General features: G+C 33.1%; 1 protein-coding gene across 1 annotated transcript; it reads right to left on the reverse strand.

Annotated features, from left to right (window-relative positions):
* Nucleotides 1-264: 264 nt before the first annotated feature.
* LOC105790954 (pathogenesis-related protein PR-1) lies at nucleotides 265-1,325 on the reverse strand. Its single transcript, XM_012618775.2, has one exon. The coding sequence runs from the start codon at nucleotides 1,232-1,234 to the stop codon at nucleotides 662-664; it is 573 nt and encodes a 190-aa protein (XP_012474229.1). The 5' UTR covers nucleotides 1,235-1,325; the 3' UTR covers nucleotides 265-661.
* Between the last annotated feature and the right edge of the window lie 23,665 nt (nucleotides 1,326-24,990).

The following is a 24,990-nucleotide window of genomic DNA, read 5'->3' on the forward strand; positions in this document are numbered from 1 at the left end:
CTAATTTTTAGCTTTTTCTTCTTGAAAAAATTTAAATCCAACTAAAAATGTTAAAAATCAAGAGGAAAAATTTGATTTGTCATTCTCCTATTAGAAAAGGATAGAGATGACATGGAATCACAGTTTCATACAATCCCTTCTCAATATACATAGAGAGGAAAATATAATAGGGATCATATGTTTTTTATGTCGAAATCAGGATATCCACGATTAATAGAAGTGATTAATCCTTTTGCTCAAGAACTCTTTAAAAAGATAAACGGATGATCACGAAATATTTTTCATTCTCATGAGCAATGATCGAATTCCCGATCTCGTGATTTACGGACGAAATGAGTAACCATCACATCACATCTCATAGATAAAGATGACAAGTACAGAATTTAGCCCGCACTCCTTACCTCCTATATGATGTTGCTATGTCCATCGACACTCAAATGGCAAACATATTTACTATAATATTCACATCAAACTCGTATATATATATATATATATATATATATTTCTATTGAGTACCTTAATATACTTGTTCACTAGTTTTCGGAAAACTTATTAGCTTTAATGAAATAGTGTGATAGCATCGAGAGAACAAATTTTCGAAAATATTGGAAGTTGAACAAGTATAGTTAGGTACCCCTTGGAATTGGAATATTGAACCATATCAATATGGCCTTTCGCCGATATAATTACCCGGCGGATCATAATTGCAAGTCATGAACACATCTCCAGTGTCGCAAACCACTCGAGCGCAGCCAATTCTTCGGGTATTCTTCCAAACAATTTGGGTGTAGTGGCCGCACATCTGTCCCTCCTGGCACGAGTTGGTTGCATAGTCGTAATATTTTTCTTCCTCGGACCAGGCACTCACTGCATCACCGGGCCTCCACGCCGAGCCACTGCCCCAGTATATGTTCTCTCCCAGCTTGAAATCTCCCTCTGGAAACGAATGCTGTAGCTTGCAGTCTGCTTTCCTTTGAAGTGCCCACCATCGGGCATATTTCTCAAGCTGGAAATCCCAAAACAAGAGTGGCTCCCATTTGGTTGCCCTCACCAAATTGTGAGTGAATAGGAACTCTAGTGACTCTCCAATACAACCCCAACACTGTTGCTTGGAGACTCGGTATATTGTTTCATTGTCGGGAATTTTGCCATGAGTTCCAAGTGAGGTTGCTAAAACGTTGTCTATAGTGAGACTGCATAATACAAGGAAGAGAAACAGAAATTTTGGTTTCATTCTCTCTTGGTAAAGGCAGCAAAACAGGAGAGCGAGAGACAGTTGAAATCTTAGTCAGTCTTGTGGTTTGGCTCTGATTTTCGAGGATCAGTATATTCCTTTTATAATGAATTCTTAGATGGGGTTGTCCTATTTTTTGTTAGATTTTAAAAAGAAAAACAAAACAAATTGCATAAATATTCTGCAGATCACAAGCTCCAATAAATTGATATTAGATTTATTAGAAAATAAAGGATGCCATAAATATAATAATAATATATAAAACTATATATTTACATTTTATTGTTGAATTGGACAAGCAATGCAATAAAATGTGATTGGTGGCAGTGATTGGCATGCAATAATTTACGGTTGAAGTTTGTCTCGTGAGCAAAGGAAAAGTTGTGCCCGTGAACTTTTGTTGTTTGTATTATGGGACAATGTAATTCTACATTAACGGCGAGAGTTTTTGTTGACACGAGTTACCAACCGGACATTCACTCCACAAATTCGGTTTTCATATATCATATATATTCTTGTCCAGAAATTTTGCCTCTAGAACTTTCAGATTTGAAATTTGATATAGCATTTTAAAATGAAATTTGAATTTCTTTTTTCTCTCATAGAAAATTAATTCTCTTTCATATCATATATGCTATATATAATATAACAAACATAGGTTATATACTCCCTCATTCGTTGCATTTATTTTCATTTTATCTACTATTTTTATTAAATATGAATTTAAATATTTTTAATATTTTTAATATCTTGTGCATTCTCATACATTTTTATCTAATATTTATTAATTAAAATATATTATAAATTTATATGTATGATAAACTTAAAATATAACTAATTTTAATAAATATTTTAAATATTAAAAGAGTATAAAATATTAAATGAATACCTATAATGAGACGTATTACTAAATAATTAAAATAAAATATGGTTGTGATTCCAAAAAATTAAATGAATCTATGCAATGTAGGTATGTTAATAAAATACTCGTTACTAATTTTTGTCTCTGAATTAATAAAATATGGCTGTGACAAAATTGCAATAAATATGATTATGTTTAAAATTTTAAATTTATTATAAAAAACTTAAATTTGAAATTTAATGAAACCTAAATGATTATGTTTTAATTTAATTTTTTTAAACGTACTCATTTTGTATCGACTTTAAATTTAATTTTTAAATATTTTTTTATTAATGAATAATAATAGTTACTGATTAAAACATGTTTGCTCGACTAGTATCGCAAATAATTTATTAATTAATTAATTTTCATATAAATTTGCTTTAAAAATTTTAACCTTTTTTTTCATAAAATCCGAGACACATTAATAAATTTTCACAACAATTTTACCGTACCCAATCTAACTTCCTTGATCATGCTAAATCAGCCTAGATTCGATATGGTTGAGTGAAGAGGGAAGTTGGGTTAGTAAAAAGTTTCAAAAATAATATTGTGATATATGGTTAAGATATTAATCACATGTATATAATTTGATTTTGGTAGAAAGTCGGGTCAGGAACTGGGGTCCTAGTTGAACCGGAGAGACCCGAATTCATATTGGTGTCATAGATTTTTTTAGCTTAGATACCATATGATTGGGTATCATATGAGTAGGCCCGAAAAAACCCTTGTATAGCTTCTTCGATTTCTCGGTAAAGAGAAATATGACCAACAGTGGTTCGAATGTACATACAAAGAATTTGTTTTATTTTAAACTTCTTACTATTAGATAATGTCCATAAATCTCATGATAGGTACCCAAAGATTCATAGTGAACTTCGATGGGAGCTTCTCTTGAAGCAATAACGCATTGCTCTAGTCGCCACCGGAGCCACAAAGGACTATCTAAATTGATTCTTTTCTGCCTATAAGCTCCAATCGCATCATAGGAATTACAAAAAAAAAAGGCTCTCTTGTAAACTTATAGTTATTATCGTCAATTCTTTCATTTTGATAGCTTTTTTGATTCCATAGATTATACCTATTCGCACAAATACCTCGACGATTCTCACTCGTTAATACATAGAGCCCAATAAGCATATCTTGAGTCGATGCAAATGGGATCCCCAATAGTGGAGACAAGAGATTCATATGAGAAAACATAAGTAAACGAGTCTCGCTTGCGCTCTAAAGATAAAGGTACATGAACGGCCATTTGATCCCCATCAAAGTCTGCATTTAATCCCTTACAAACTAATGGATGTAAACAAATAGCGCGTCCTTCCACTAAAATAGGTTGGAATGCTGTATACCTAATCTATGCGAGTAGGCGCCTATTCAAAGAATACAGATGTCCCCATAACTTCTTGCAATATTTCCCATACAATCGGCCCTTTTCCGAATTTTACTTTTAGCAACTCTTATGTTCGAGCAAGATGTTGTCTAATTAGACCGCTAATTACAAATGTCCGGAAAAGCTCTATTGCTATTTCGCAAGGCAATCCACAATGATGTAATTAAAGTGAGGGCCAACAACAATGACGAACGTCCCGAATAATCGACTCGTTTTCCAAGCAAAGTCTCACGAAATCTTCCTCTTTGCCTTCAATTACATCCGAAACGACTTGTAAACCTTATTATGACCATCCTCATTGGTTGTCCGCAGATTCCATTATCAAGAAGTGTATCCACGACTTCTTGTACTAATTTTCCCGACACATTACTAATTCCTCGGCGTAGATCTACTTGTTGTTAATAGATCGGTAAGAGTATTATTTCGATAGATAACTCTTCTATAGATTTCATTAATATTCGAACTCATTAGTTTACCCCCATCTATCTGAATGATCGGTCTCAACTAGGGAGGAAGAACCGGTAATAGACATAAAACCATCCATTCTAGTTCTATATTTGTTCGAATAAAATGCTTAGCCAATTCCATGCTTCTAACCAAAAAATCCTTTCTTCTTCTAATTTTTCGATCTTCCCATTCATTACCCATGAGGCATTCTTCTCCTAATTCTTTCCATTCTACCACCGAATAATCGATAAGAATTCGTAAATCTAGATCGGCTAATTGTTCTCAAGTAGCACCTGCTCCGGTAGAAATTTCGCGACTTCGAAATGTATCGAAACCTTGGGTAGTAAAAAAAGTGGGATACTGTATTTCCAGGGTTGAATTTCATATTCGAATGAACTTCGTAATCGTAAGAAAGTACGTTTTTTAGCGATGGGCCTAACAAAAGAAAAATTAGGATAGGGCCCTGCGGGATCCCCCCCTCAAAATCGAACATGAGAGTTATCTCTCATCCGGCTCAAGTAGTTACACCAAATAAAGATAAAGTAAAGGAGTTCTCGCTTTCAAATTCTAGAACCCCCAAAAAAGGTCTACTCATTACTCAATTTCCAAGAAACATTTCATTGATTGATTCTTCTTTTATTGATTTATTGATTTATATTTTCTTAATTCTTTATTCAATTCAAAATTAGGACATAAATGAAATGTGAAATTCTTGAGTAGTCTACTTCCCCTCGAATGCCAAATCCTCTTAAATTAAAATTAAAGGAGTGTTATAAGGGATTTACTTGTCTATGTACCCTTCCATTCGATCTCTTAGGTCCTGCGGTACCTCGACGATTATACCACGATGCCCTTAACTTAAAGCCTAAGCCTATATGAGATGTATAGACTCCTGCAACCATGATATATTTGTTTCCTTGAACATAATTTCATTTCTTTCTAAAAGAACTAAAAGAAATGAGAACGGTTAATTCTACAAAAAAAGAAGTCTTTTTTTCACGAGCTACAACTCAAAATTCCTAGTTATTTATTTTCACTGACTCGACCATAGACCAATTCCCTTTTTATTTGGGAGTATTGACTACGCCCATAATTCTGAGCTTCATGTTACTCTTCCCAAGAGACATGTCAGATCCAGGGCATCCCAATTCGATTGAATGGGATGACAGTTTCTCATTCCTAATCTGTAAAATAATAATTTCGATCAAATCACACATCGCAGTATACTAGACCCTCTAATTCTTTAAGAGGTTTATCTAAAAGATTGGCGATATAACTAGGAAGATGTTTCAAATACCATACATTAGTTACTGGACATGCCAGCCTTATGTATCCCATTTGATATCTTCATATCCGAGAATCAACAAATTCAACTCCGCATTGTTCACAAAATACAGGGCCCTCCTTTTGATTTCCAATTACTCGATAATTCCACAAGCGCAAATTCCACTTTTTATAGGTCTAAAAGTTCTTTCACAAAATAATTCATCCTTTTTCGGTTTATCGGTTTTGTAATGAAAAGTATAGGGTTTTGTCACCTTTCCAATGGTTTCTCCATTAGGTAGGATTTTCTTGGCCCAAGCACTTATTTGTTGAGGCAGTCAATTCGGAGTTGTTGATGTTTATATCGGCCGATCATAGAAGAAAATTCGATTCATTCGATTAAGCTTCCTTCCTATTAATCTGGAAGTTATTCTCAAAAACAAGGAAATGATTGAGTTCGAGCCAAAGATCATAATTCTCGAGCGAGCAATCGAAAAGATTACGGAGCATCTTGGGTTTAAGTATTGTTCCTCAATGATCGTAGTCCCAAGTACTTCTTGGCGAGCTCTAATATGATCGGTTTATAAGTAAGCATTTCTTGTAAAATATGAGCAACACCAAATCCTTCTAGAGCCCAAACCTCCATTTCTCCTACCGTTGTCCTCCTTGCTTGGACCTTCCTCTAAGTGGTTGTTGTGTAACAAGTGCATAATGTCCTTTGGAATGCCCATGTATTTTATCATCAACTTGATGAATTAATTTCAAGATATAAGGTTTTCCTATTATAACGAGGTTGCTCAAAGGTGCCTCCCATTCTTCCATCAAATATTTTACTTTTTCACGGATATTGGGTTCAAATACCCATGGATTCCTTTGTTTGCTTCTTGGCTTGATATAATTAGAAAATACTAGTTTTCTCGAAGCCTCTTGTTCATATCTCTCATCAAATGGTGCTATTCGATAATGTCTATCTAGTAGACTCCACCTAACTAAGCGAGCATTCAAATAGCTATCCTACATTTATTCGTGAAAGTACTCTTAATGGGTTGAAGACCATATCAACAGGTCTTACGTCTTGCAAATAAGGCATATCCTGTCTAGGTAAAATTTTTGAAATGATCCCTTTATTTCCATGCCTTCAGGCTACTTTATCACCTACTTTGATTTTGCGTTTCTGTGAAATATATACACGAATCATTTTCGGATTATAGCTAAAACCCTCTTTTTTCTCGACCCATCTCACATCGATGACGAGTTATCTATAAAAACCTATTTTGGTGTAGTGATGGAATTGTGATGCTGGGATCTTGGGTGGAGACAGGCGATATTTTAGTAGGGAAATTAACGCCTCAGGTGGCGAAAGAATCATCGTATGCTCTAAAAGATAGATTATTACGGGCCATACTTGGGATTCAAGTATCCACTTCAAAGGAAACTTGTCTCAAATTACCTATAGGTGGGAGGGGTCGAGTCATCGGTGTGAGATGGGTCCAGAAAAAAGGGGGTTTTAGTTATAATTCGTCTATATATTTCACAGAAATGTGAAATCAAAGTAGGCGATATAAAGAGTTCAAAGCATGGAAATAAAGGGATCATTTCAAAATTTTACCTAGGCAGATATGCCTTATTTGCAAGACTAAGACTGTTGATATGGTCTTCAACCCATTAAGAGCACTTTCACTTAATAAATGTAGGATGCCTATTTGAATGCTCACTTGGGTTAGCAGGAGTCTACTAGATAAACATTATCGAATAGCACCATTTGATGAGAGATATGAACAAGAGGCTTCGAGAAAACTAGTGTTTTCAATTATATCAATCCAAGAAGCAAACAATGAATCCATGGGTATTTGAACCCAATATCCGTGAAAAGCGTAATATTTGATGGAAGAATGGGAGGCCCTTTGAGCAACCTCGTTATAATAGGAAAACCTTATATATTGAAATTAATTCATCAAGTTGATGATAAAATACATGGGCATTCTAGTGGACATTATGCACTTGTTACACAACAACCACTTAGAGGAAGGTCCAAGCAAGGAGGACAACGAGTAGGAGAAATGGAGGTTTGGGCTCTAGAGGGATTTGGTGTTGCTCATATTTTACAAGAAATGCTTACTTATAACTCGATCATATTAGAGCTCACCAAGAAGTACTTGGGACTACGATCATTGAGGAACAATACCTAAACCTCAAGATGATCCGTAATCTTTTCGATTGCTCGTCCGAGAATTACGATCTTTGGCTCGAACTCAATCATTTCTTGTATCCGAGAAGAACTTCCAGATTAATAGGAAGGAAGCTTAATCGAATGAATCGAATTTTTCTTCTATGATCGAATCGATATAAACATCAACAACTCCGAATTGATCGCTTCTTCCCAACAAATAAGTGCTTGGGCCAAGAAAATCCTACCTAATGGAGAAATCGTCGGAGAGGTGACAAAACCCTATACTTTTCATTACAAAACCAATAAACCGGAAAGGGATGGATTATTTTGTGAAAGAATTTTTGGACCTATAAAAAGTGGAATTTACGCTTGAGAACAGAAGCTCGTTACTTTTTGTTTCCCTATAATTTGGGCTGTAGAGCTCTATCCATTTATTCATTCGACCCAACTTTGAATTCAATTCATTTTTTTGTTCCGCACCAAAAATTCAAAAACGGTTTTTTTTTGGAATGATCCAGAAAAAAGGATTCTTAGAATTCTCCATTGCTACGACATGCTCTTTTTTCCATCCACTCCTTTCAGGATCAGTCGTGGTCCTACAAACTCTACCGATGGTCTGAATGAATCCCTTTCTTCATACAAATGTGTAAAAGATGCTAGTCGCACTTAAAAGCCGAGTACTCTATCGTTGAGTTAGCAACCCGAAAAAAATTAGAATATATAGATATAATCGGAATAAAAAATGGAATTGCACTAGGCAATCAAAACACGAAATTAGCAAAAATTGGAATAAAAAAAAGACACGAAATTCTCGAGATAAAACCATAGAAATATAAATAAAATAAGTGAAAATTTGCCAACCACCTCCTATCTTATTCATCCCATTGTTATCCATTTTTTGTTTCAATACAATTACTATAAAAAAACTTATTGTATCACAACAAATTCAAAGAAAGAACCCATTATTTGAATGAAGTGAAGTGCCAAACAAGGATAAATAGATCAATTTATCTATGATCGAATTATATTTGTTCGATACATCGTTGTCAATATGATTGTAAATTTTGAATATAAATGTTGAGAGTTGAGAAAGAATAAAGAATATAAAAAGACTACAAAAATACAATGAAAAAAAGTATTCATTTTTTTATTAATTATTATTAATATTTTCTTTTTTATATGTTATATGTTATTTTATCTATTTTTTATCTTATTTTATGTTGTTTTGTAAATGTTTAAATGCAATTACTTCATTTATTCACTTGATCTTTTTCTCTATTTTCTATCAATAAAATTGGCTCAATAAAATCGGATTTTGTTGTTATAGAACACGGTATTCTAGATTTTATAGTAGCAAAGCAATAAGAAAAACGAATAATAAATTTTTTTAAAATAAAAGTCTGAATAGACCAAAAGAGGGGGGAGGAAATAATAAAGAAAAATTTATACAAAGCTAGATATGAATCATCCACACCCTCTTTTTTGGATTTCATTAATTGAATTTTGTTTGATTAAGATTAAGTTCTGTAAAAACACCCGCCTTCTTTAAAATATCATGAACAATTGTTGTGGGTTGAGCTCCTTTTTCAAGGAAATAGAGAATGGCGGGAACATTTAAATAGGTTTGATTATTTATCGGATCATAAAAACCCACTTTTCGAAGATCTCTTCCCTCTCTTCGGGATCGAACATCAATTGCAATGATTCGATAAATGGCTCATTGGGATAGATGTAGTTAAATAATACCCCCTAGAAACGTATAAGAATTTTTTCTCCTCGTATGGCTCGAGAAAAGATGATTAATTAAAAGTTATGTCTATGTATGTAATTAGAATGTATGGAATTAGAATGTCAAAAGATCCATAAACCAAAGAAATCAATTAGACATTTAACCCCGTCCTTTTTTTCGAAAAAGAAGAAAAAAGCATTCGTACTCTCATAACTCAAGTCAAATAACTTGCAAAATGCTCAAAAAATAATCCTTAGGCATTCCTTTATTGAGTGGTCTCTAACCCTTTTTTTGTTTGTCTCGCTTAGAATCTATTTCGATTCTTCATTTTAATCTAGTTGTTGAGAAAATGGAAAAAGGTATTTCCTTGTTCTAGGATCTTTTATCTTTGCCTTGAATCATTGGGTTTAGACATTCCTTCGGCGATATTTATTCATTTCAAAAATGGCAGCAACATGCTCTTTTTTCTCTCTTTTTTTTTCTATCAAAGAATCATATGAACGATTAATTCCCGCATCATACACTTTTGATCGAAAGAGTTTTACCAATTCCAACAACTTTTCTTTTTTATTTGAAAATAGTTGGAATCGGATCCTTTCGATTTCTATATCACAAATAGACTTATGAAGTTGTTCCAACTTATTGATTTCCATTAACTAACCCTAGATCCTTGCCCCTAAAAAATGGATGTTTCTCTTCGAGCTCCATCCTGTACTATTTACATTACAACCCAACAAAAAGACGGATTATAATAGAACGAAGGATGTCGAGCAAAAAGCACCTTCATTTCTACATAACGAAAAGTGGTGGGTTTTGACATCCACAGCTGATCATGTCCTTCAAGTCGCACGTTGCTTTCTACCACATCGTTTCAAACGAAGTTTTACCATAACATTCCTCTAGTTTAGAGCATTGATTCAATTATGGAATCATGAATAGCCATTGGTTTAGTCGATACATAGTAATCTATCAATACTTTCTATATGAAATCAATTTCCTTCTATATGCTATATGAAATAAATCAATAATTTAGGAAGAAAAAGCCTCAATAAGAATTCAAACTACCCCATATTGTATGATTGTCTGAATGCAATATTTTTTTATTTTTTTAAACTTTTATTATACTTTTCTATTCTAATTAAACTTTTCGATTCTAATTTAAAAAATAAATAAAGAATATCATTAATAATATTATTACGAAAATACTAATAGTATCACGAATATTATAAATAACACAAATAAACTAATCTTTTTGAATCTACCGTGCATCTTCAAATAACCCGATAGATCAAATAACTCGGTAGAATAGATCCAACAATCTCACAGTTGTTCGAGTGCCAATCTTAAGAAATCATTAAAAATCACAAGCAAGAATCACATTTTCTCCAATACTTGACTGTTAGAAAGAACGTTATTAAATCTTATATATGCTAAGTTTGAAATTAATTTAAATAAATTTAATTATTTAGGAACGTATTCAAATAAATAAAATTTGAAATATATAAGATAAATATTTATGTGTATCACCTTTTGTCCGACCCGATCAACAGGTCTAAACAACGAAATGTCACATTTGTTGTCGAAACAACTACATTCAAACAAACAGTAAAATGATTATTTAAACATACATTTACATGTTAAACACATTTACAATATGCCATACAATCAAATCCGAGCCTTCATCAAGCTTGCAAAATCTCTTTTGTTGACCCGAGCATGAAATAGGACCAATTTGTAAAATTTTCAAAATTTCCAAATCAAATATTGATACCCTCACCTGGTAACGATACCAAATTCAGCTTCGATGCTTCATAAAAATCAAATTAAAACAAAGGTATCGATACCAGCCATAAAGTTTCAATACTTTCTTCAAGATATCAGTACCCTACCTCTTGTATCGATCCCATTTCAAGATTCGATGTTTTTAAAATTAAGAAAAATTGCTAAAGTATCAATACAATTGCTTAGGTATCAATACCTCAGAGATAAGGGTTCAAAACTCTACATTTTGGTACCTACTCCAAGTCAACCAAACAATTCAACCAAATGGTACTTATATGCATACTTAAATTTATATAAAATCAATCCAAATCATACCTACACAAGTGAAACTAACCATATTCAACTTTCTATCAAATTTACATTACTTAATCAACCATTAAGTACATCATTCTATCACCTTAGCATACAAGCCAAACCATTGCCAAATGACATGCATTTTTCCGCCCACTTCAACACCTCAAACCCAATAGTCACATTCATCAAAATAGTCCTTGACTCAAACTTTGGAAAAAATTAGAATTTTGCCCCTAAACTTTTGCATATTTACACTTTTTCCCCAAAGCTCGGAAATTAAACTTCATCCCTTATTCTTATGTTTTATGACATGCTGAACATTTTTCCCTTCTATGGAAACATCAAATTCCCACTCTAACATTTACTTATGAACATTAGGTATTTTTACCGATTATGTCATTTTACTCGTTTTCACTTAAAATCGCCTAGCAAAAGTTGTTTAACATAATTTCAAGCTTCATATTCTACCATAAAACATCAAAATAAACACATTTCACCTATGGGTATTTTTCCAAATATGAACCCTAACATGAATTAATTGTAGAATAAGCTAAACCGAGCTACGAGGACTCCAAAAACATAAAAAAACATTAAAAACGGGGCTTGGATGCACTTACTATGAGCTTGAGAAAGTGAAGAAACCCTAGCTATGGTGTCCTTGAAGTTTCGGCCCTATGGAGAAGATGAGCACATTTTTCCATCTTTTTCCCTTTTTAATTCTTTTTATTACCAAATGACTAAAATGTCATTCATTAAAACTTTAGTTATTTTTATCTATGCATGCCCATTTTTGTCCATGAAAATCTAATGGTCAAATTACCATTTAAGGACCTCTACTTCAATTATGCACTTCAATTAAATCCTTTATCATCTAAAACTCATATTTACCCACTTTTTCAATTAAGCCCTAATATGTAATTCAGACATGCAATCGCTAAAATTTCTTATCGGTATTCTAACACATGCATCCAATCAATCGGTAAATCATAAAAATTAATCACAATAAAATTTTCTATCTCAAATTCGCGGTTTCGCAACCACCGTTCCATTTAGGCCCTATTTCGGGATGTTACATTAACCAAATTCAAACCAACACTTTTAAGAAACCTATGCACACGTCTCATAACCGAGTCTAAAAATGATCAAAAGACTACAGAGTGATAGCAGGATAGTGTGAGCTTCGAGGCAATCCAATCGACACGTTTCACAAATTGGCAATCTATAGGGAAAGGGAAATAACAGGGTAAGCATTAGAAATGATTGATAAGTTCACAAGCATTTAAACGACAATTTACCTCAATTTACAACTTAATTCGAAAAGATACTAGATTTATGAGCTTGCCTAAACATGGAAACCATATATCAACAATGTGAGTATCAAAATATATCACATCATATAGTAATTCGAGCATATAGCATTCTCAATCACTTATAATCAACATTTATTCAATTCAATATCAATTTCATATAATTTTCCATCTATTATCAACAATACATCCAATTTCAATATAATGACATTCACTATTTTGTTTCATTTTTTGAATTTCGAATCAAAATCATTGATTCCTCACATTTTCATATCGGCCCTCCAGGCTCGTATAATAAGTTCACATGATCTTTCATATGTTGTCAATATTCGTAAATCAGAATATTTATTTGTATCATCAAATCATATTATCAACTTAATTGTATATCATTTATCCCATCTACATTTTATACCCTTATTAACCTGGCTCGAACAGATATGCAAATCTAACCAACACGCCAACTTGGCACCCAATGCCTCATCAAACAATTCCAAAGTAAATAAGTTCCACCCTACGCTCTTCGGTATAACCAAAGTAAAATTGTGCCCAACACTTACCAACCCGTAGTCGAAATAACTCGTACTCAATTTACCTTACGGCATGTCAATTATATCTGACTCTGCTCAAATAGTTAATAGGGTAATAACCATTCAATTTTCAATTATATTCAATTCACAATTTATCATATTCAATTCATCAATCAAATAATCATTTCATTTATATCTAATGAATCACTCCAATTCCAATTCAATTTCACATTTTTATTAGTTTACACTATTTATAATTTTATTCAGGTTTAGTCCTCTTTCGGATAATTATTCAAAACATATCAATATGTTTCAATCAATCATAATCAACTATCAATTCATTAAATAACTCAATTTATCATTTCCTACGATTTAGTCCATACCTCACCTTTTGTACCAAATTGTAAATAATTTAAATTACTATCAAACATATAAAATTCATAATTCAAGTATATAATAATTTAAATACAATCATACCATATGAACTTACCTATTCAAAATAGAAACAACCAAATCTTTAAGGACTAATCAACAATTTCGCCTTTTTCATGATTATCCCTGGTTTGGTTCAATTCTCGACCTATACAATAAGTCAATTCAATTTATCAATTCCAACCCTCTTATTTTATCCTATTATAAGCATATATCAGCTTAATTTCATTATTCATTGTCCCCTAAAGTTTTGCATTTTATTCAATTTAATCCCTAAAATCAAAATTGTCATAACTTTCAAATTTGTCATTTGATTTCTAAATCTATCTTAATTACATCCTTCTAAGACCCTTTTACTATTCATAAATACAAGAATTTCATACCAATCTTGAATTATTTACAATTTAGCCCTTATGTTCGAAACTAACAAGTTTCTCTTTACAATTTGGGTGGTATGGCGATATGTAAGATAGAGCACATTAGGGTGGGGTGGGTTGAACTTTGCACGTTGATGGAGGGTATTAAATTAGCCCACAAAAAATCTTGAGAGCGTCATTTTCAAATCCGATAGCACAAGTATTGTTAATCGGGTGCGAAAGAGTAATGAGGATATCACCTTTATTGGTTACCGTGTTAAGGAGACCATCAGCATGCTTGACTTCTTTTCTGAGTTCGAAGTTAAGTGGATTTGGCGATCTAAGAACAAAGTGGCGAATCATCTTTGTAAGTTAGCATTGGCTAAAAATTGTAATTTGCTTTGTAAGATGGATTACCCGAGTGAAATCCTCAACTATGTAATTTATGATTCGAGTTAATCGAGGTAGTGGCTTCTGAGCCTATTTTCTTTGAAAAAAAATAATTTTCTCTTGACAAATTAGTCATTTGTCATATCTAAGCTTAAAATATAACCATTTAACTCCAATTTCATCAAGAACTCATCAATGATAACTTTAAGAAACTTTAATAGTTTTGCAAATCGGTACACGGGTTAGGTAAATTAAGCTCTCGGAACCTTAAAAACATAAGAATTATAAGAAAATGACTAAATTGGACTAATCAATTGAAGGCTCAAAGTTGAATTCCTTTTTTCTTAACAATGGTTGTTCAATGCATGGAATAATCTATAAACTGAAATCATACCTAACCCTCTACTAATATTCTAAAATGGTATATTTACCATTTTAAACCTTAGTTTAATTGCTAAATAAGTCCATAAGCCTTTGGCCAATTATAAATCTATAGTTGCGACCTTTTACAATTTAGACATTATACCTTGATTAACTATCAATTCGATAAAATAAAGGACCAAACCATAATATATTTTTATACTAACCTCGTAAAAATTAAATAATAATATTTACGAACTCGAACATCAGAAATGGGGTTCCAAAATCGTATTTTCTGACACCATTGACTTTGGGTTGTTACAACTCTCCCCCATTAAGAAATTCCGTTCTTAATTTTTACCAGATAATAGATTAGTGTATTGTGATTTTTGTTGGATCACCTGTACACCCCATGGCGCAGCAGAAAAAAATATTTTGGCAATCATCAACCATGGATCCATGTAAGAGGAACGGGTTAGGTTGAAACAAGGCTAAAAAATATACCTTTTGAAACTAAAAAACAATGTGTAAGGTTTTTGATAGGATCCCTTTCAGAAATGTCGATTCCAAGCCGTAACAATAACGTCTCGGCCTTTACGTAATCCACCTAGTCAAAGAATGAACATCAAAATTCTCTTGAACTTTTTAGAGAGAATTTTCAAGAACGACTGCTAGACCATTTTAGTTGTGTGTTTGTGTTTTTTAGTAAATCTAACACATCAGGGATTATTCCCTTATTTTTAGAGAAATAAATGGAAATTCAAAATAAAAATTATATTTGTTCTTAAATAATATTGATTTCCATGTCCTTTTATATTTTGACTGAAATTATTATAACTGTTTATACTAATAATTTTGGTAAAATATATTCAATTAATATTTTGTATGAATCAAAGTCATATATTAATTTTATCTCTGTTCTCTATATGTATACAACAAACTTGTACATATAATGTGTTCAATATTTAACTATCAAATTAAATTAATTCAATAATTAATATAATTCATGTGGCAGCTAAATACAATACAAAATGTATTTGGGATCTGTTCACTTCAACTATAGGGTGTGACCTTGTAGACTCTTGTAACATTAATAGTTATACTAGAACATTTCTAATATTACAAGTAATGAGTGGCATCTAGCAATGCATCATTGCTACCTAAGTTACAAGAAGTCGTGATTCAACATAACCTTTTGTGATAACCTTTTTCAGGTATGATATCATTTTATCTTTAATATCTAAACTGGATACAAGTCATGGAATAGTCACACTTGTATAGTGTAATCTCATATTTCTTGATATTCTGAGTAGACTACAGTAAACAAATTACTGTGATATGTGATATCAACTTATTCAAGCATGGCCATGTATTTCTAGTCTCACTCCATCAAGAGGATTAAGATATTGCTCCCATTATGTAGGAGGGATAAATCCTATCTTGATCAACCATATACCTCTACATAGATTGTGACATACCCAACATCAACCTTTATAGTATAACTTGTTGTGGTAGACATTTGACTATGTCAAAATATAGAACTCACTATGTTGGGACAATGATGATCTCAAGTCTAAGGATCATATACATAGTTATCACTATGAGTAATGTTGTGACTATTACATAATAATTCAACAACCATACTTATAGCAGGTCAGTCCAGTATGTTGTTCTCTAACACATACTCATATATCAATTTTGACATCCCTATGTCAATGACAACATTTTGTCATTAATCAACTACACATTAGTCTCAATACATTATCATTGCCCAAGCCCATAATAATACTTGACAAAGGACCTTTTAAGAATAATCATATTATTCCCAGGACTTTATTAAACCAGTTTATTTGTACACAAAAAAAAAAGAAATTGAAATAACAATAACAATGCCTTATATTAACAAAAAAGGTAAAATGAGTATGTGATTACAATCATCTCATGGTTGGTCTTTGGACATATTCTAACAATTTTATGGTTATTTTTCGGTTTCCACATAGTCTATTCCATACCATGACGGTGCCACAACACACTTACTAACGATACTCATTTGTTTCGAAGATTTTAGCTTCCCGAATAAAAATTCTAACTGGTTCTTTACTATACATCAAATTAGGCTGTAATTCTATTTCATCGAAAGATAACACGTGAGAAGGGTCAGAACAATAATGAAGTAATATTGACATGTGAATCTTTTCATGTTCTAAAGGCAAAGCTAGATTGTAAGCTATTGAACCAATCCTTTCAAAAATCTCATACGACCCTATAAATCTTGGATTGATTTTCCCTTTTTTGTCGAAATGTAGAAATTTCTTCTAGTGTGAAACATTCAGAAATACTTTATTACCAGTCTGTAACTCGATATCTTTTCTCTTCAAATCAGCATACGATTTTTGTCAATATGAGATAGCTTCAAACAATCTCGTATAACCTTGATTTTATTATATGTCTCATGGATTAGATTATTCCCTATAATCTTTCTTTCGCTCAAATCTGGCCAGAAGTTTTGCATTTATGAATCAGATGGGTTTTTTACTTAATTTTGATTTTCCCATTAGTACTCGTGCTTTTTTACACAAAGCCGTTACTCAATGCAGTAAAAGCAATTCGACCTTATTTTTCCTAACACAAAACAGCATGCTCCGGTAGATCTATGTACCAATACAAATTCTTTCTTTCCATATTATGGCATACAACATCGTAGCTTGTCATGTATCTATGTTGGACATATCAGAGACTGGATAAACTTGAGTACTGATAAACTGTAGCCACATTCTTGTAGGATTGATGTTGGGAAATTTGTTCTGGGATGTAGTTCCCATGCACCTCGTCCAATCGTTAGTAGATTGATTATGCCTTCTTTTTCTCTCTCAAAAATTGCATGAGATCCATTAATTGTACAAAATCATAAAGGGATATAGAGGTGGCATAATACCTCTATATTTCCAAAGGTGATACTGAAACTTTTTTCCCCGAACAATTAATCGACACCATGGCATTTCTCATTCTTGATTTATCTTGGCTTCTTTAAGGACGGCGTAAAATTCTTGGGCAATTGGGATGCATGTTGGTTCCTTGAGGATAGTACAAGTTTTCCCAACCATGAAGTCGATCTTACCGCTGAAAGATTCTAAGGGCTCAAAACCTCTCTCTTGAAGTGGATCTTTCCATTGAATCTCTCTCAAGTGTATCTCATTCTCATTTTTTTGAAGACCTTCAAAATTGTCAACAACTGATTCTTGGTTGTGCCGATTGGTGGTCATGGTTTTGGGGTTAAAAAATACAAAAGAAGCAGAAATTTCACAAAATCCCAAGGAAAAGAGTGGCAAATGTTGCTTTTGGTGGCTATGACGGCTTGAAGGGTGTGGTGGCTGGTAAGGGCAATATTTAGGAGCCATATAGGGCTTTTCTCGCCATCCAATCTTGTTGAAAATCTCTAAAGAATGCGTTGAATCAAGGACGGAAATTTTCCAAAAATAGCTTTTGTGTTGTGCCACATGGGGTGCATGGTGCGACTCGACAACAATATTCCCCTATTTGTATTGAATTCACAGATATGTTGAGCCATAGATAGGATGTGGCACGACACGATAATGAATTTTGTGTGCGACTCACCTACACTTGCATAACTCGGGAATTGCCTTCGATCAAGGTTATTAGGGTTCTAATTAAATAGAATGTAACATTCCTCCCTAGCTAATCCCTCAATATGGGAATCATGGCAACATTTAAACACTTCTATTTCGTCATCGATCTTTATAATTAGCTCGTTTCACTCAAGATCAATAGTCAATTTAGAAATGGCCAGAAATGGCCTACCCAGTAGAATGGGGATTTCTCGATCTTCCTTACAATCAAGAACTAAAAAATTGATGGGGATTATGAATCCCAATACCTTGACTAATGTATCCTCGAATACACCTTTTAGGTGTAGCAATGATCCATTAGCTAATTGTAGTGTCATCGATAAATTGATAAGGGTATTAAATTTATAGTAGCCCCTAAATCACAAAGGGATTTACTATAATATTTATCCCCTATATCTATTAAGATCATAAAGATACCTGGATCTTTTAATTTAAGGGGTATCTTTGTTATGTTGTAATTTAAAAGTACCACCTTAGGTAATGATTTTGCTACCTCTTCGATTAGCTATTGGTACTTGGTTTCTTTCTCCTCCTTCGTGGGCTCATCAACATTTTCCTAAATTTTCTCCTCTTCATGAATGGGTTTGGTTGGAAATTTCAATTTCTTGTCTAATATCACTACTTTTGAAACATTATCATTAGCTGGCTCATTTGGTCATAGAGACTACCTATTTGGGATTCTAGTCATCCACACATATTGAACTTGTCAAATATTCATCTTCATTATTTATATCTCCCCCTTCAGTCGGTCGAATATTTGACCACATACAACAGGGTCATTACCCACAACTCATTGTTGCAATGGTGGAGGTTGATAAGGAAGATTTGATCGAGTTTGGGCTTGGTTTGTGCCTCCTTGGTTACCTCCCCACTTAAGGTTTAGATGATCCCTCCAACCGAGATTATAAGTATTTGAATAAGGATCTCAACCCCTATTATTGACATAGCTCGCCTCCTCTAGTTGGTTCTCCAATTGTGGCTTTGCTCTCGTCAACTTGATGGGTGTTTCCAAATGTTGAAGCTTTTTTAAGATTCGTTTAAATCTATCATCGTCATTTTCTTCCTTCACAGCTTTTATCGTGGGGGCTTAGGTTTGCACATAAATCTCTCATTGGATGGGGAACACTTGTCCGATGAGTTCTTAGGAGACCTCATAGAGAATGGGAATTTATCTCAGTTGACTGCATCAGGCACTCCATAGCAAAATGGTGTAGCCGAGAGAATGAATAGAACCTTGCTTGACATGGTTCATTCAATGTTAAGCTATTCACAACTCCCTACTTCCTTCTAGGGATATGTGATACAAACAGCTTGCTATATTTTGAATGATGTGTCAACCAAGTCTGTTTGTAAGACACCTTATGAACTGTAGCATGGAAAGAAACCCACTCTAAATCATTTTAGAATATGGGGTTGTCTAGCACACATTTTGGATAATGATGCAAAGAAGTTGGATGCACGAACAGAATTATGTAAGTTTGTAAGATATCTGAAAGGAAAAAATGGTGGATTATTCTATAATCCTAAAGATAATATGATCAAAGTTTCTCGTCATGCTACTTTTCCCGTGGAAAGCTGCATGGATAACTTTAATCCTCGAAGTAAAGTGGTACTCGAGGAAATTTTGGGAGTTGTAGAACAATCACCAAGTGCAATTCTCTAGAAAGTTGTAGAAAGACATACAAACAATCAATAGCATAGAGGAACTTGTCATAGCGGGAGAGTTTCTAAGAAATCAGAAATCTTCATCTATGATGGTAGTATTTATAATACGAAAGCCAATCATGAGGATGATGATCCACTCACTTACCGTGAGGCTATGCAAGACGTTGATTCCAAGCTCTGGAAACAGGCCATAGACGCTGAAATGGATTCTATGAAATCCAATACTTGTTAGGATTAAACTTATAGACTTACTGGTTGGGATTAAACTCATAGTGTGTAAGTGGATCTATAAGAAGAAGAGAAATGAGGAAGGGAATGTAGAAACATATAAAACTAGACTTGTAGGAAAAGGCTACACACAAAAAGAAGGCATCTATTATGATGAGACCTTTTCTCCAATAACCATGCTCAAGCCTATTTGCATACTATTATCCATTGTCTCTGCTCTCAATTACGAGATCTAGAAAATGGATGTCAATACAAAATTCTTGAATGGTTATCTTAATCAGACCATTTATATGGTTCAACCCACTAGCTATGTTGTTAAAGGAAATGAGGAGAAAGTTTGCAACTGCTAAGATCCATTTATGGACTTAAGTAGGTGTCCCGCTCATGGAATAAAAGATTTGATCAAACAATCAAGACTTTTGGGTTTAAGCAAAACACTTATGAACCTTGTGTTTATAAGCATATAAAGGACAAAAAGGTGGTCTTCCTTGTTTATAAGCATCAGGTTTTCATATTTCTTTAGATGATTTTCCTAAAACAGCAGAAGAAAGAGAGCATATGAGTAAGGTTCCATATGCTTTGGCAATTGAAAGCCTTACGTATGCGATGCTTTGCACACGTCTAGATATTTGTTTCGTAGTAGGAATGGTTAGTCAATATCAGACGAATCATGATCTCAGGCATTGGCAAGCTGTAAAGCATATATTAAGGTATCTTAAAAGAACCAAGGATTATGCGCTTGTGTATTTTGGGGAAAACCTTACTCCTATTGAATACACAGACTCAAACTTCCAAACTCATAAAGATTCGAAGAAATTGACATCAGGAAATGTATTTCTCTTAGGTCGTGGATCCATAGTATGGAGAAGTGTAAAACAAACTTGCATTGCTGACTCTAGTATGGAAACCGAGTATGTGGCTACTTCCAAGACAACGAAAGAAGCAATATGGCTTTGAAAGTTCTTAATCAATCTTGAAGTCATTCCTAGTATGGAAAAAGTTATAATATTGTATTGTGATAATAATGTTGCAATAGCTAATACCAAGAAAATGAAAAGTCACAAGAGAACAATACATATTGATCGGAAGTATCACTTGATACGAGAGGAAATAGCCGAAAGGATTATAGATGTGGTGAAAGAAGCTACTAAAGATAACCTTGCAGATCCGTTTACTAAGACTCTTGTAACTAAGAGTTTTAACAAACACGTCGAGGATATGGGAATGCGAAACATGACACATTTACTTCACTAGGGCAAGTGGAAGATTGTTGGGAAATGTACTCATATTGTTGTAAACATGTAATTGTTTTCTATGTATTTGAATGATGAATAAATAAATTTCACATTTCACTGTTATGGCTTTTATATTTATTTCTTTCATATTTCTCATGCATAGCAAAGAAGTGGGGAAATGGATGGCTTATGCGTGGAAGAGAGGAAAGAAGGATAAGAGGAAGATGATAGAAATATGAATTGAGGGATGAATGAAATGGGAGATGAAGGGTGGTATTTCTAGTAGAGGAGTGGCATGAGAGTTTCCTAAAAATAGCTTGGAGATCCCTTAGATCGCTCCCTTGCTTGGCCAGCCATGAATTGTGGAATGGGAGGTTGGTGGTTATTTGATCTGATGATCAATTCTCCCTTGATTCATGGCATGGGTTGGACAGTAATCAAGGCTCAAGTTGGAGGCTAATTTGTGATTTTTTCACAAATGTGAGGGCATTCAGTTTAATTATCCCAAAGCTGATTTGGGTTGCTCTTGATGGCTTGCTGAATTTGGGCTTATGTTCACCTTGTTGTACGGTTTTGGTGACCCAATTAAGAAGCAACTTAATTCTCTTTAACAACCATCTTTATGCTAGGTGAAGGCAATATTTCTTAGCCTAATTCATCCTCTAGCCGTCCACATGAAGTGGTTTTTTTGCATTACATGCATCTGTGTTTTTATTGACTTCCACATTAATTAATTTGGTGGTTCAATTGCAATAAATTGAGTAAAAATTAACATGTAGCATAAAATAGTAAAATTATGTAAAATTAATACTAGATTTCATAAAATTACACACTTCACTAAAATTAGGCCCAATGTCTAAATATGAACTAAAACGGCTCAATTAGTTGTCCATACACTCGAAATTTGCATAGATTATAATTAAAAAGGTGCTTGAAAAACCTATATATTTTAAACATATCACCCATGCAAGAGTTAAAGGCAACTGTAAATGCCTTCGAGTATTGGGTGTTACAAAAAAGGGATGTTACAAAATAAGTCAAATAAGAGAACACAAATCCTTTGCCCCTTATCTATGTGCACCTTTTGGTGCCCTTCCAATTATATCTTAACACGTGCATTAAATTCATGATATGGGTTGCGCGCGGACCAAGATCGAGTTGCCAAGTCACGAGAAAACTCCTACGAGGCTCTAAACGAACAGATCTGAAACGAAACAAAAATTAAAAGATTAGAACTTTGATTTTCCAGATCTGGAATAAAAATCTCAAAATCAGCAAAGAATCAAATTGAGAATAGGAATAATTGTTAATAAAGGTTCTTGGGGAATCAAGAACATGTAATTGAACCCCAAAGAATACTCCAATCTGTCGAATCTGAAAAGAAAGACACAAACAGCAAGTTAATTTTCCCCAAAATTCCAGCAATCAAAACAACCCAAATCTTAAAAGAAGAAATCGGCAAGAACAAGGAATTTAGGGATTTTGAACGAATTTTGCTGCCAAGAACAAAAGGGGCGATCCAATCTTTAATAAAGAATAGGGCGAATCAGATTTGGAATGCTTTGGAACGCCTGAAACGCAATAAGAACAGCAAACAAAGTGATTAAATAAAATCGACACAAGCAGAATTTAAAAGAAAAAATTGACAGCAAGAAATTAAAAGATAAGTCCTAAGAAGCCTTGAAATCCCGAAAGATTTCACAACTCCCTTCAAACGGCTCTAATCTCCCCACCAAAGAATATCAATGGCAAGAAGAAGGCTGAAGATGGCTCCCATAATCAAAAGATTGTTAAAACAACTTCTAAAGAAAACTCAAGAGAGAATTCTTGGAGAAAAACTCAAGGAGAATTCTGCACTTAAACAAATCTGAAATTTTTAATATATTTGAGAAGTGATTTACAAGGGTGGCCGGCCATGCCTTTAAATAGGCCTTATACTAGTCCTAATCTCATTAGGAAAACTTAAGAATAAAACCTAATTAACAAAATAAGAGGAAATTCGGCAGCATTTAAATGGGTGCTTAATAATTTTAACATATAATATTCCTAAAGCCTAAAAATTAAATTAACCAATTAAAATGTTTGCAAATTGGGCCTTTATCAATTTGGCATGATTTTCAACTAAGTATGGGTTGACTTCTTGATTGGGCTTGGAATCTTCTTATTGGGCCTTGCCTTCAAGAACTTGGGCTTGTTATCCATCTCCTACCGAAATTGGGTCGTTGATGCTCGTAACGGAGATCCAATGCACTTTGGCTGCAAGATTCGGTTTCTTGGACCAAGATTTCAAATATTTGAAATCTTGATTTTCTTGATTCTTGAAATCGCTCCAAACAGCAAGATTGGGCCAAGATTCGGTTTCTTGATTTTCTTGAAAACAAGAAAGTGAATCTTGATTTTCTCTTTCTTTCGTGTACGCATCCTAAGGCCTTTGTGACTCGTATCAATTCACATATTCATCTATACCGAGGTGATGTTATTAGTATGAGAAATCTTTTTTAGAACAACAAATGTCCTCTGAACCATATTTTGAAACTTTCAATGTCTCAAATTAAACAATTCATGAGTTGCCCCTAGTGCTTGTGTCTAGCTCTATTCTCTCAATTGATATTGTATCTCATGATATAATGCAATATATATATATATATTGCATTTGAATAACTAGCATCTACCATGTAATATTTGAGTTCACAGTGCAAAAGCAGTTTATACCTTTAATTATAAAAATTTATATAAACTTATTTTGAAGTAAAAATTATACTAGGTTGTAACCCTTTTGTAATCCATAAACTATGTTAAAAATAATATAAAATTTATAATGTATGACCTTTATAAAAAAATTATAAAGTGTCCAATATATTTTATAACATTTTTATAAATAATTATTTTTCATAACTTTATAAAGTTATTTTTATAAATAAGTTATGGAAAAAAATTATAATACTTTTATTTTATAAATAAGTATATTATCTTTTGGGATAATATATTTTTGGCCCTTGAACTTGGTAATTGGGTTCACTTTGATTCCTCTACTCTTTTTTGTCCGCTTTGGCACTTGAACTTAACAGGTACGTCCATTTTGGTTCCTAAACTTGAAAATTATAAAATTTTAATGATGTGGCACTTTGAGATTATGTTGCATCATCGCTTGAAGTTCTCTATTTTTAAAAAAATATATATATATAGAAAATTTCAAGCAATGATGTAGTACAATCTTAGAGTGTTACATTTAGTATTTTAATAATAGGGTCGATGGTTGAATAGGTCGAACCATCGGTTTTCAATTTAATCAGTTCGACCTCTAGACTAACAATAACTGAATAACCAATTAAAATTTCATAAAAATATAAAAAATTGAAAAAAAATAATTTTTTTCATCTATCTATTTTTGTCCCGATCTTCTATTTTTACCAATTTTAAGCAATTTTCAAGTCAACCGGTTTAACCCCTTTGTTCGGACCATTATATCCATATATTCTTGGCCTGTGCAATTTAATCTTATTCTTATAACACTAGTCACATCATTAAATCTTGACAAAATTCAAGTTCAGTGACCAAAATGAATCTAGTTTCCAAGTTCAAGGACTAAAGTATACAAAAAAAATGCATATACCAAAATAGATTTAATTA

Source organism: Gossypium raimondii, chromosome 8 (genome assembly GCF_025698545.1).
Source record: "Gossypium raimondii isolate GPD5lz chromosome 8, ASM2569854v1, whole genome shotgun sequence".
Classification (NCBI taxonomy): Eukaryota; Viridiplantae; Streptophyta; class Magnoliopsida; order Malvales; family Malvaceae; genus Gossypium; species Gossypium raimondii.

Excerpts from the sequence above, each read along its gene's own strand:
- LOC105790954 (XM_012618775.2), bottom strand. The coding sequence starts at position 1,234 with ATGAAACCAAAATTTCTGTTTCTCTTCCTTGTATTATGCAGTCTCACT.